Source organism: Macadamia integrifolia, chromosome 3 (assembly GCF_013358625.1).
Source record: "Macadamia integrifolia cultivar HAES 741 chromosome 3, SCU_Mint_v3, whole genome shotgun sequence".
Lineage (NCBI taxonomy): Eukaryota > Viridiplantae > Streptophyta > Magnoliopsida > Proteales > Proteaceae > Macadamia > Macadamia integrifolia.
This window is the reverse complement of record NC_056559.1, coordinates 6204518-6216380: the sequence shown is the minus strand read 5'-3', so window position 1 is coordinate 6216380 and position 11863 is coordinate 6204518. Positions and strand designations below refer to the sequence as shown.

The following is an 11863-nucleotide window of genomic DNA, read 5'->3' as shown; positions in this document are numbered from 1 at the left end:
CCCCCCCCCCCCCCCCCCCAAAAAAAAAGAAAGGTCTAGGGTTTCAAAGTTTGGCAAAGTAACTAAGTAAGCTACCGTGTGTAAAGGTTTGAATCTGTTCATTTTGGTTTGGTTCAAGATCTAACATGTGAAAATCAAAATTGAACCAAAACTGAATAAACTCTCATTTTTTTTTTAAGGTAGTAGTTTATCATTCACATTAATTATAGGGCAAAAGAACCTTATCCTGTTGGTGCGAGAAGTACTATACTAATGCGCAAGACTAATGAGGAGGCATGCCATGCAGATTTGATTCGTATCTAATTCTTCATTTTTCAATTTTTTACCAATTCTATATTTACTCGCAACATATGTCCCATTCTAATCAAATGGCAGTTGATCAAACCTCTTTTCAAACATTTTTTCCTCAAAGCAACACTTCAACCAACAATAAATCTAGGCTGACCCAATTGTTCGCCATTAATATCGAGATTTTGGCTCTTCTCCAGACATCACCTCTTGATCTAAGTCTCAACCCACAATGAAGAACTGTAAACCTGAATGAAGAAGGGAGTTCAGATTTTCGTTAAAAAATTTAGGGTTTTGACATAAGGGTTTCATTTAAGATTCACAACCATTGGATTAAAATGGGACATGTGTCAGCAAACATGTAGAAAATTGGTAGAGTATTGGAGGATGAAGAATTGGAGACTTGAGCCAAAATCCGTCCTATGTTCAGAAGTCGAACTAGGCAGTTAAAAGACGTCCATGCCCCGGCTTAAATAAGCAGAATGGACAACTGAAATGAGTTTCAAAGGATTTCTATTCAGATTCAACCGGAATCAACCGAAATCAATCGAGAATCGATCAGAATTCAGAATCGACCTCAACCCTAAAAAACAAATTGACCGACTCGAAGGGACTGGAATTGGATCGATCGGATTCCGATTCCTCAAACCCTGATCTGGAGTAGAAGCCAGAAGGGACCGTATGAGAGAAGAGAGAAGAGAGAAGAGAGAAGAAGAGGCTCAACATGGGAATAGCACCAAAACAGCAACGTATCTTCTGCTTGAATTGGCCATGGGACATCCATCAAAACCCTAAAGTTACAAGGTCTAATCCCTGCCAGTTCGAAGTTCCTTGGCTCTTCAAATCTATGCAAAATCTCGGACTCCTCGCTACCAATCTCTTAGATTCAGCTTTTAAAACCCCAGATCCCTCCACTAAATCCTTCAAACCCTTCGATTTCGATATCGGAATTAAACCCTTCACGAAGAGCACAAATTCGTTGAAGACGAGGAAACAGGTTTTGTCCCCGGAAGAACAAGGTGAAGCTGAGCACCGAGCTCTAGCTTCAGCTCTGGCCAGCGGGAAAGAGGCTACAGTTATTGAGTTCTACTCTCCCAAATGCAGACTTTGCAGTTCTATGCTCAATCTTGTTATGGAGATAGAGGGAAGGAATTCGGACTGGCTTAACATTGTCTTGGCGGATGCAGAGAACGAGAAATGGCTACCTGAGGTTTGTACCATTGCTCCCTCATTATAGCAATCTTTTCGACTCTGTGAAATTCGAACTTTTCTGTTTGCTATAGAGTTTGACCAATCCCGGGGGGGGGGGGGGGGGATTGAATTTGGCCTTTTTATGTAGTAGTTATACAGTTGGGTACTTGGGTTTTGATGCAATTCGAGGCATGGGATTCCTTTTTTGGTTTTTGGGTTTTTATCTGGAACTGCTTTTCATGGATGGCATTTTATATATAAGGCATTTGAAGCAAACTGCAACAGGTTCTTTATCCATTACATTCTGGAATTTAACATGTAGGTGACGCACTAGTTTTAGTGAGCAAAGCAATGGGTGAGCTTCATATTTAATCAGCATTTGATATGGATTCCATTTTATGGATCAAGTGAAACCTGTTTACTAGAAGTGGTTAGATACATGACAAAACTATCGAGGTACATGATATCGGAACTTATGATGACAATTCACTGGCCAGAATCAGATTTAGGTTTTATTATCCATGTACTTTTGTCTCCAGAACATTTACGTTGGTGGGGGAAGGGGTGGTAAGACATATTTAGATAAGCTCTCATTTCCTGTTTGAGAAGTTACATGTTTAATGAAGTGTTGTTTTTGCATGTTACTTGGAGTTATAGTCATGTTGTTGTGTGGAGGAATAAACTAGGTCATGTTCACAGCTGCGATTTGATTGAATCCTCTTGATTTGAAGTAGTACCACTTTGAGTGGGTCTTTTTTTACATCTAATAATTGATACATGCCTATTTATACTTAAATAAGCATCCCCTAAATTTCATCACAAAATTCTAAATATATCCCTATTTTCCCTTCATTTCCCAAAATTTTACTAAATATCTACCAGATTTCAACCATTTCAAAAGGAAATATTTTGATTTCAGCAAAGATTGAAAAGACTTATCCTGTCAAAGTCTCAAACCTTGTCCAATTCCTGTTATTATATTTTATTAATAAATACTTATTAGTTACTACGACCAGTAAACTCAACACTCAATCAGATGGAACTGTAGTAATCATTTCAAAATGAGGGTGTACGTGTGCTAGATAGTTGAAGTTAATAGAATTGACTTAGTGTATAATGCAGGTGTGGTGTCCTTTCACTTATATAAGTTATTGTATACATAATTAATTTATGGAAAAAAGAATGCTACCCAGTCGCGTTCCCCTACGCCCTCTCACAATGGGCTGCGAAATGACCTCGCAGCCCTCCATGTTGGATACCCCAGTGCACTGTCCCATTGGCTGAGGTGCTAGCGCAGGCTGCACACGACCAGGTAGCGATTCTCAGTCTTTTATTTTTTGACATCAAGTCATTCATACTAATGTCCATTCATTTTCATGAGGAAACAAAGCTTAATGCAGTTAACATACAATTATATGAGCCTAGCATTCTTGCAATTCCGACCATTTTGGCTTGAAATTTGAATTTTATGTGAAGGAATGTAACATTTCTATCATTACCTAAATTTTGACATCTTGATAATTTCGTTTCACTTATTTCACACCAAAAAAAAAAAACTTTGTATTTTCTACGTGATTTCATTTCATAGTGTTGAGGAAAATCAAAATATTTCGAAAATTTTGAAACATTTTGATCAAAGCTTTGAACCTTGGAATTGTACATTTTAAGGTTAAACTGTATGTTGTGTAATAGTGTAGAGACAGTCACAATTTGCATATGCTACATGCCTACTCATGGAGACCGACTATTTATCAAGTGAGTTGCATATCATTTATATACTGGAGTTTGCTGTATCCTTGGAGGCAACTTCAACAATATTTATAATAAAGGGACTGAACATGTGATGTTGAGATGCCTTATTTTCCCCCAAGCATTTCACACGTTTGCTGTCATAGCTGAGGTAAGGAAAAGAAAGGAACAGTCTGTTATTACCAAAAGAAGCAACGGAGTGGGGGCAGTTTCAATGTCCCTGGTGGTTAAGTTAAATTTGTAATGTCAAATTGTTTTGATTGAAGCTAATTGTAAACATTTAGAAATGGCCAAAGATGATAGGATTCCATCAGTGTGAAGGTCAAAGTAGGTTTTGCAAGTGGAAGAGTAGTGGCATTAGTAATTGGGCTAGAGTCCAGTTGTATAGGAGCAGGATTGAATGTTCATCTGAACCAAGAACTTCTTCCTGAGATGGCTGAGTCTGACAAGTGAGGTATGCTAGTGCTTCTTTTTTTTTAATTATTATTATTTTTACAGAAATCTTCAAGTGCATATGTTCATACTTTAGTGGTTGAAGGTGCATGTGGCACAATCCGATCATGATACTTGTCTACAATCCAATCATGGTACTAATCCACCAAGTCCTGATGATAACAATGACCCTTCATTTCCTAGTCCGCTTAGTCTTTCTGACTATAATTACCCTCCATTTCCTGTGGGAAATGTCATCGTTCATTTGTGCTCAAACCATTTTCTTTGGAAATGTGGTTGTGGTTTGTGCATCACATGTAGATATGTTTGAGCAGGTTCATATTTGCATCAAATTTCATATTGGAACTATCATCTCTCATTTGTGCTTGAACCACTTTCTTTAGCTGTGGTATGTGCATCATGATTGCATTCAAGCTTGAAAGTGGTTGATGTCACTCATATAGTTGAAGAAAAATGAGTTTCCAGCTGATTTGATTTGATTTAGTAATATGTTTCTTGCAGCTCCTCTATTATGACATCAGATATGTCCCTTGTTTTGTACTCCTTGACAAATATGGGAGAGCATTAGCAAAAACAGGTGTTCCATCCAGCCGGCTTCATGTGGTTGCCGGTCTCTCTCATCTTCTCAAAATGAAGCAGCCTCAGAAAGACACTGCCAAAAGTTCACCGTCAGGGCCAGGTTAACCAAGCAAGTTCCTTTAAATCCTTGATCTTTTTCAATGTAATGTGTTTATATTAATCAAAGTTTGATGATGTTTGCACAGTTAAAAATTACAGTTTCTGGACTTAATGATGGAGGTTAGCTTTGATTTTTTTAAACTAGAGAAGGAATTGAACTCTTGAGTCATCTTTGAATTTTGAAGCTTGGAGGAAAAATATTTGAAACTAGGCAACCATTGGTGATGCTGTCATCTATATAAATGCAGTCAACAATCACCATTTCGCTAGCATAGGCTATTGCTCTGCCCTGTTGGAAGTAAAGTGAAGGGAAATGGAATTTAACAAAAAAATCATTTTCTAACTAACTGTAAAACTTGTTAAATGTAGCAATAAAGTTTTAGTTCACTCTCAGTCCTATTACTTGGATTTGAGTAGGAAAAATAAAGTTTCCACATATAAATTTAACTGTTATATTTGGTATATTTTAAGTTCTTCTTTTCAGCTTAAGATTTTTAGTTACATATTCATGATTACCAAAGTTTCCATTTTCTTTTTTGAATTAATGTCTCTTCCCTTGATTCCCTTAATTTGTAATCAGGTGGAATGGAGTAAAGTATATTTTTTTTGTGCAATTTTCTTTCGGTGCAACAAAGATAAAAAAAATTGGTTGCCATTTTCAGAATTAAATTTAAGTAGTTTAAGAAATAATGTGGCATCTGTGACTTGATGAATATTCTGTTTCCTTTTCTTTATTAGGGATCAAGCTTTATATTATAAAATTGTTTCCTAAATTTTGTGCACGGTTTTGTATGTGCCATCCCTGGTGCTTCTGCCCTTAGTCCATTTTTCTTTTTTTCCTGGGGTTTGGGGGTTGGGGGTGGGAGGAGGTAGACATGGTGTTTACACAATACACACTGTCACGCTCTGTAACTATATCTCCGCCATTCGATGAGTGGTGCGGCCGTGTAGAAAACCTATTGCCTTATAAATTGAAAGAAATAAGTTGCTCTAAAATTGTTTAAATGTCTAAGCAGGTTTTGGAGATAAAATTGCCACTTGATTGATTGATTGGAGTTTGGGTGGTTCATCTTATAAAGGGTTTTGCATTCATCTCACTAATCAAATTTCAACTACTGAAGATAAATAGAAATGCCTTTAGGGTTGTAGAAAGTCACTGTCAAGCCTGTAACTTACATTATTAAATGTTAAAGGTTTTAATAAAATTCTTGTAAACTTTTATAATTTTGGACCATGATTTGACTCACATTATATAATCTTATTGTGCTGAAAATTTATGAGTGAGATGGGTATAGGGTCCTTTATAATATGGACCCGCCCATGTTTATCTTTTCTAGACAAATTTAACTGGTTAATCAATATTCATTAATGATGGCTGTTCAACATTCTCGTGAAAGTGGGATGCACCTTCTCCCAACCTCAGCTCTAGAAAGGGATTAATTTTAACAAATCAAGGGACAATCTGAGATCTCATCATCTGGCCCAACTTGTATAACTTTCTCAATAGGTTTGGAGGCCACCTCTAGATGTGGGAACCCACACCCAATAAATGATGTGAGATTGTTGTTGAAGATCATGATCTAGGAGTGGATTCCGTCTCCTTAGGAAAACTCAGTCCTTTCTTTTTTTTTTCGCTAGCAACGGGATCCATGCCTTTGGTCCTTTCTTCATTCTCAAAGTTAATTAAAATTTGAATTTGTTTTCTTTTTTTATTCTATCCACAAGCAAACAATTAAAAAAGTTAAGGAAAGAAACGTTGCTCTGTCATACGCAACCTGCATCCTGACCCAGCCCCCTATATGACCGCTTTGCCCGTTACAAAATTAAAAATCTCCATTGGTTGATTTCACTGCACATTTTTTTATTGGCCCCTCCATCGGTGCAAGGTCCATGCAACCAGCCAGGCAGTATTCATCTTCCCAAAAGGAAAACATTATGCTTATTATTTTTTCCATCAATTTCTCACCAAACAAGAATGACTTGAGCTATTAAAAAAAATATAAATAATAAATATCCGGTCGGAATCTTGCACTTTAGTGACCACAACTGTTTCTTACAAATTTATTTATTTACTTAAGTTTTAGCCATCATCACTCATCAGTCATTATTGATCAGTAAGTGAGGCTACTGAGGGATCTGAGTTCCTAAACTAGTAACTACTACTATAATATATGTCTCAGAAACTGTAAAGTGTTTGGTGGGGTTTAAAAAATGAAACAGCTTTGGGGCAGAATGACAGTGGGAAAGGCCCCTTGGCCTTGAGGCTTAAACTCTGGGACCTGTGATGGTGCCTTCCATGATGGCCAGACTCTCATGCACCCGACATTGGAATGTCTTTTAATGCGTTGTGAAGAACCAAAAAAAGAAAAGAAGTTAGCAGAGTAAATTTTTACCTTTTTTTCACCGTTTAGAACAGAGTAACTAGAAATTGAATCCGTTTTGTCACTGTAAGATGAGTACTTAATGAATAATTTCTGGGTTCAGTCATGGTGGAGAGGAGTCAGGAGAGAGACCATGATGGGTGGCAAAGATGATCAGGGTAATCTACAAAGAAGACACAGAAGATTATGAATTTAAAGCTGAGTTCTTTGAAATCTCTAACATCCACGAATAACCCAGTGCTCCTCATCTCATGAAAGGGGGAATCCCATGAAGAACAACCAAAAGAGGGAACTTAACAACAAGAACATAGCCCATTTCAGATACAGTAAAAAAATGAAAAAGATGGATATACCATGTCAAGAATCAGAAGCAGAAGGTGGGTTCTCTGCAGATTGTTCTGTCCGTTTCTTTTCTTGAGGAGTTTCGATCGGGATTGCAATAGGAACAGAGTCTCCGGAGGATCGCGGTGGAGGAAGATCGATCCTTCCGTCAATGCAAGAAGCGCATTTGGTCTCCACCCAACCTTCAAAATCGTACTGGCCATGGCCCATGACTCTTCTTCCAGAGCAGAGACGCCCAATCATCCCAGCAACAACGCCCAAGATAGTGATCAGAGCCAGGACAGCGATAACAGCGCCTATTGATCCATGGTTCGAGTGGGTACTGCTGTAACTCTCCTGATTTGTAGTCATCGATGGAGTTTGTTGTTGCTGAGGTCCTATTGGCATTGACATTTTCACTAGAAACAAACCCAGAAAACCAGAGTATTCTTCTTCCTTGAAACAAGAATATACAAAAACTAAAGACTTCTTCTGCTACTTGAGTTGGAAGAGCTTTGGAGTTTTCATCTAAGAAACATTGGAGAAGCTTACGATGATTGACGGAGCAAGAGGAGGGAGAAGAACTGAATGAGAAAGTTGAGACCTTTTTACTTAGTTCTTCAAGAAAAACCAAAAGGGGAGGCAAGAGGAAAAACTAGAAAAGACTGTAGATATGCTTATAAACCCCTCCAAAACCATAAATTCTGATTCTTTTTGCTCCACCTTCTTGGCTGTAAAGTTTAAACTTCAAACTTGGAACGTGGATAGATGAGACAAATGAAATTACGGAAAGGGTCTGGGTTTTCAGCTGTAAAATGTTGTTCTTTCTGAAAAGCTATGATTAGCCACCTCAATATTAGAGAAAGAGAGAGAGATAGAGAGAGGGAGAGAAGGTAATGAAAAGCTAAAATATTTGTTGGGAGCTTGGGCTTGACCAAAACCCTAGAAAAACCCTTCAAAATCCAAAGAGCTTTTTTCAGGACTCTTTTCAGGTACTGGAAATCATGGAAAACAACATCAACTTTCTGCTATTCTAATTTAAAATTGAGAAGGAAAAAAGTGATTTGACTTTATTTTAAACAGAATAACAGCAACTTAGAAAAACTTGGGCTTTTGTTTTGTTCTGTTTTTATGTGGCAAAATTAAAGCAAAATAAGTGAAAATGATTTCACCATGAGAGTGAAAGTAGTAGTAGGCAGAGAGAAAACATCATGTTTCTCTGCGAGAATTCTGGGCCTTTTTGAATGCCAGTTATCCGATTCAATATTATTCTCCATTAAATTCCTGGGATTTTGTCTATTGTAAGAAAATCTCAAAGCCAAAAATAGATTTGAATTCATTCAATATTAATAAATAGAACCATTTGGGCTGGTATCGTTTGAATAATTGAATCTTTATGATTGTAGGAAAGTGTTCTCAGTTGCTAGCTGCCAGTTGCCACTCACCTCATCTTTATTCCTTTCTCCTGCCTCCTAGAGTGATCAATCCCTGGGACCAAGTGATTGGTGAATGTAATTGATTAGGATCAGCCACCATGAAACTTCCATAGATTTAACCACCATTAAAAGAACTGTGAATCATGGATTCTACCAAAAAAAAAAAGTGAATCATGGAAACTATTCATTATGGCTGGATTCTAGAATGTTGTATTTAAAATCAAGGGAGTCAAAACCACTGTTTAAAAAATTGGAATCAAATCAAATTGGAATTGATCGTGATTGATCTCAATTCTGAACATTCTGGAGCAGTCGATTCTAAGGTTTTGTGTTGAATCATTGAATTTTCAGATTTAAAGGACAGATTCAAGGGTTTTGTGGAATGATTCCAACCGGTTTAGATCTAATCTAGATCGAAAACATTTGGAACTGATTTGACCCTTGATTCTAAGATTATTTCAATTTATAATTCCTTCAAACAGAGAAGAATCTTTTGCAATCCACTCACATTTCAAATGCTTTTTTTTTTGGTTAAATATATTTCAAAAAATTTCTCTTTCTACCACAATTAGTTGGAGTTCAGACAAATGAATTACATTTTAATCTTTTTCTTCTCTCTCGAGTCTCGACTCTTGTATTTTTTTTTTTTTTTTTGGGGTGGGGGTAAAGAGTGTCTTGTGATCTCTCTCTCTCTCTCTCTTTCTTATGGGAGGTAACATATGTATTTCCATGGTCAAATTGTAGGTGGTCTTACATCTAATTATTTCTCAGCCTAACTTTAATTTATTGTATGTCATTGTCACACTAATGTAGGTGTGACACCATTGAAAAAAGTGCAAGTTCATTATTGTTATTATTATTATTAATTATAATTTTTTTTGATAGAAAGCAAGTTCATTATTTCTATCCTTCTACTTGGATGTCTGGTGCATGTTTCCATTTTCCCCACTAGCATAGGGCCACGTAGCCCATCAACAAACCCTTTTCTAAAAGTCATATCCAATGTTAATCAATCATTAGGGATAAGATAGGTAAATAAAATTCCAAGTGGCCTAATTTTTCTATAGAGTATTTGTATTTTAGAGAGAGAGAGAGAGAGTTTAAAGCTTCAAATTTGTATAATTTACTTTTTAGAACAAATTTATACAATATTTGTTCTTGTTTATCCATTATTACCATTACAATGTTGTTGATCCTCAATTTTTACCTTTTAATAACATGGACCCTCCTCATCTTACCTATTCTAGCCCTTATGTATTAACATAATACTATAAAGGAGATGATCTATTGCTTTCTCAACCTTCTTAAAATCTTAATAAATAATATAAAAACAAAAACAAAAGGTGTATGTATGATGGACCATGACCTACCATGTAGTCAGTAATTCAGTTGAATATAAGTGTGTTAATTGGTTCGGTTCTGTTTGGTTCACATATATTTTGGTTAAAATCATAATCTTACCATTTATTAAACGGTTGCACTTTCTGAAACCGCAACCATTTAGTAAACGGTTTCGATTTCCACAGTTTTTAAATGGTTTCAGTTTCACTTAAACTGTTTCGGTTTCGATTCATTCTATATGATTTTTAAACGGTTAGTAATCGATTTGTTAGTTTATTCGCATGTTTGCTAAAATTTTCTTTTGGTGATAAATGATTCAATCTTGAGAATGTGAAATGCAAATCATTATATTTTGTTAAAACAACCAAACAATTGAACAAAAAAAAATATTTTGATAGAAAATAGTCTCAAGTGCATTTACCAAGTCAGTAAGTAATACTTACAGCAGGGATTTTCTTCTTCTCCACCCCAGCAAATAATGTGTTAGAATATTAAAAAAAAATATATTTAATATGCCATGGTATAAGCAAAAATTGCATTTTTGTTAGTTTACATTTTATTTAGTGCGTTGGATTAATTTAATTGGCATTTCAAACAATGAGCAAGCTACCTCTAGAATTACTTGCAGGCTTGCAACACTCAATCTTTGAATCAAATGAGATACTAATGATATTTTGCAACCACCGTATTTAATCTTTAAACGGGTTAATCGGATAGATTTTGATGGTTTAAATGGTTCGATTTTCACGGTTTCAATTCAGTTTGAAATCGTGGGTTAAACTGCTCGGTTCGATTTCAACCTGTTTGGCTAATCGGCCTGAAACTTGAAACCATAACCGAACCATTTACTAAACAGTTTTATGACTTTGATGTAAACGGCTCAGTTCGGTTTTAGTAAACGGTTTTGGTTTTAAATTCACATCATTAGTTGTATAAATCTATTTCCTAGCATACCTTATTAGGTATCTTTCTAAGCACCCAGTTATGTATATCAATGGAACTTTGATGCCCATAGCAATCCATATTGGGCTTCTTCATCTAAAGTTTTGAGTCCTACTATTTGTGATGACTATGATATATGCATATATATATATATATATATTACTAAACCAGTAAATATTTAATTAAAAAAAAATAATGGATCCTACCTAGATGAACAACTATATATTTGTGATGGATAAAGAAAAGGATGAAGAATACTACCTGATCATGTGAGCTCCACATCAGCACTTGGGCCAATGGGGGAGCACATGTGGGTATCCACTCAGAGGGGGGGTTAAGGCATCATTTCACATGACCTTGTGAGAGAGCGAAAGGGTTTGCGACCAGATAGCATTCTTTTTCCCATAAACATATTAGTAAAAATGGTACATGCATGATAGATCAATTATTGGCTGTCACTCAATTTTGATTACCGTTGCCATGTAATCCTATTACATACACTTGATGAACTTACATTTCTGAGCAATCAAACACAATCTTAATTCAGTTTTATGTAATTAGTGAAGAGAGATTTGGGCCAATCTTTGCATTTTAAAGGAACTCATATTGGTTGGCTAGTATTAATTAGCACCCACCCTGCCCAAATTTGGATGGTTGAGAACTTGAGATATATGTAAGAGTCTTTACTTTCTACCAAAGAGGGAAAAAAAAAAAGGATATATGCAAAGAGTCAAACTCTCTTTTTTATTTTTGGATAGAGTAATGACCAATTTCAAACTTTGAGAAACAAGAGAGTATTTAGTTAAAAGCAAAGGAGCTCTACTTGTCCTTGTGGCTATCGTGCTAGCACGTGGGAGCATCTTTAACGTACGGTGAATTTTGTATCATTTGTATCTTGACATAAGGGAAGTAAGATTTATTTATTTTTGTTTATTTATTTTATTTTATTTTATTTTTCGCGTTTCACTATTGGGAAAAGGCTGGACATTGAGTTGGCCTGTTGGGTGCCCAGCATCTCTCCATTTTGAAGATGATCCCAATGCCCTTAGTTGATTGAGACGCTAGCTTCAGGAAAACTAATGG

The 11863-nt window shown here is 36.0% G+C and overlaps 2 protein-coding genes across 2 annotated transcripts; one reads left to right on the top strand and one right to left on the bottom strand.

The window, feature by feature from the left end:
* The first annotated feature begins 739 nt into the window (after positions 1-739).
* LOC122072949 lies at positions 740-4528 on the top strand. The gene is made up of 2 exons (XM_042637392.1): positions 740-1498; positions 4183-4528. The coding sequence occupies exons 1-2, from the start codon at positions 1013-1015 to the stop codon at positions 4363-4365; spliced, it is 669 nt and encodes a 222-aa protein (XP_042493326.1). The 5' UTR covers positions 740-1012; the 3' UTR covers positions 4366-4528.
* A 2569-nt stretch (positions 4529-7097) lies between these two features.
* LOC122073741 lies at positions 7098-7475 on the bottom strand. Its single transcript, XM_042638366.1, has one exon. The coding sequence runs from the start codon at positions 7473-7475 to the stop codon at positions 7098-7100; it is 378 nt and encodes a 125-aa protein (XP_042494300.1).
* Positions 7476-11863: the final 4388 nt, after the last annotated feature.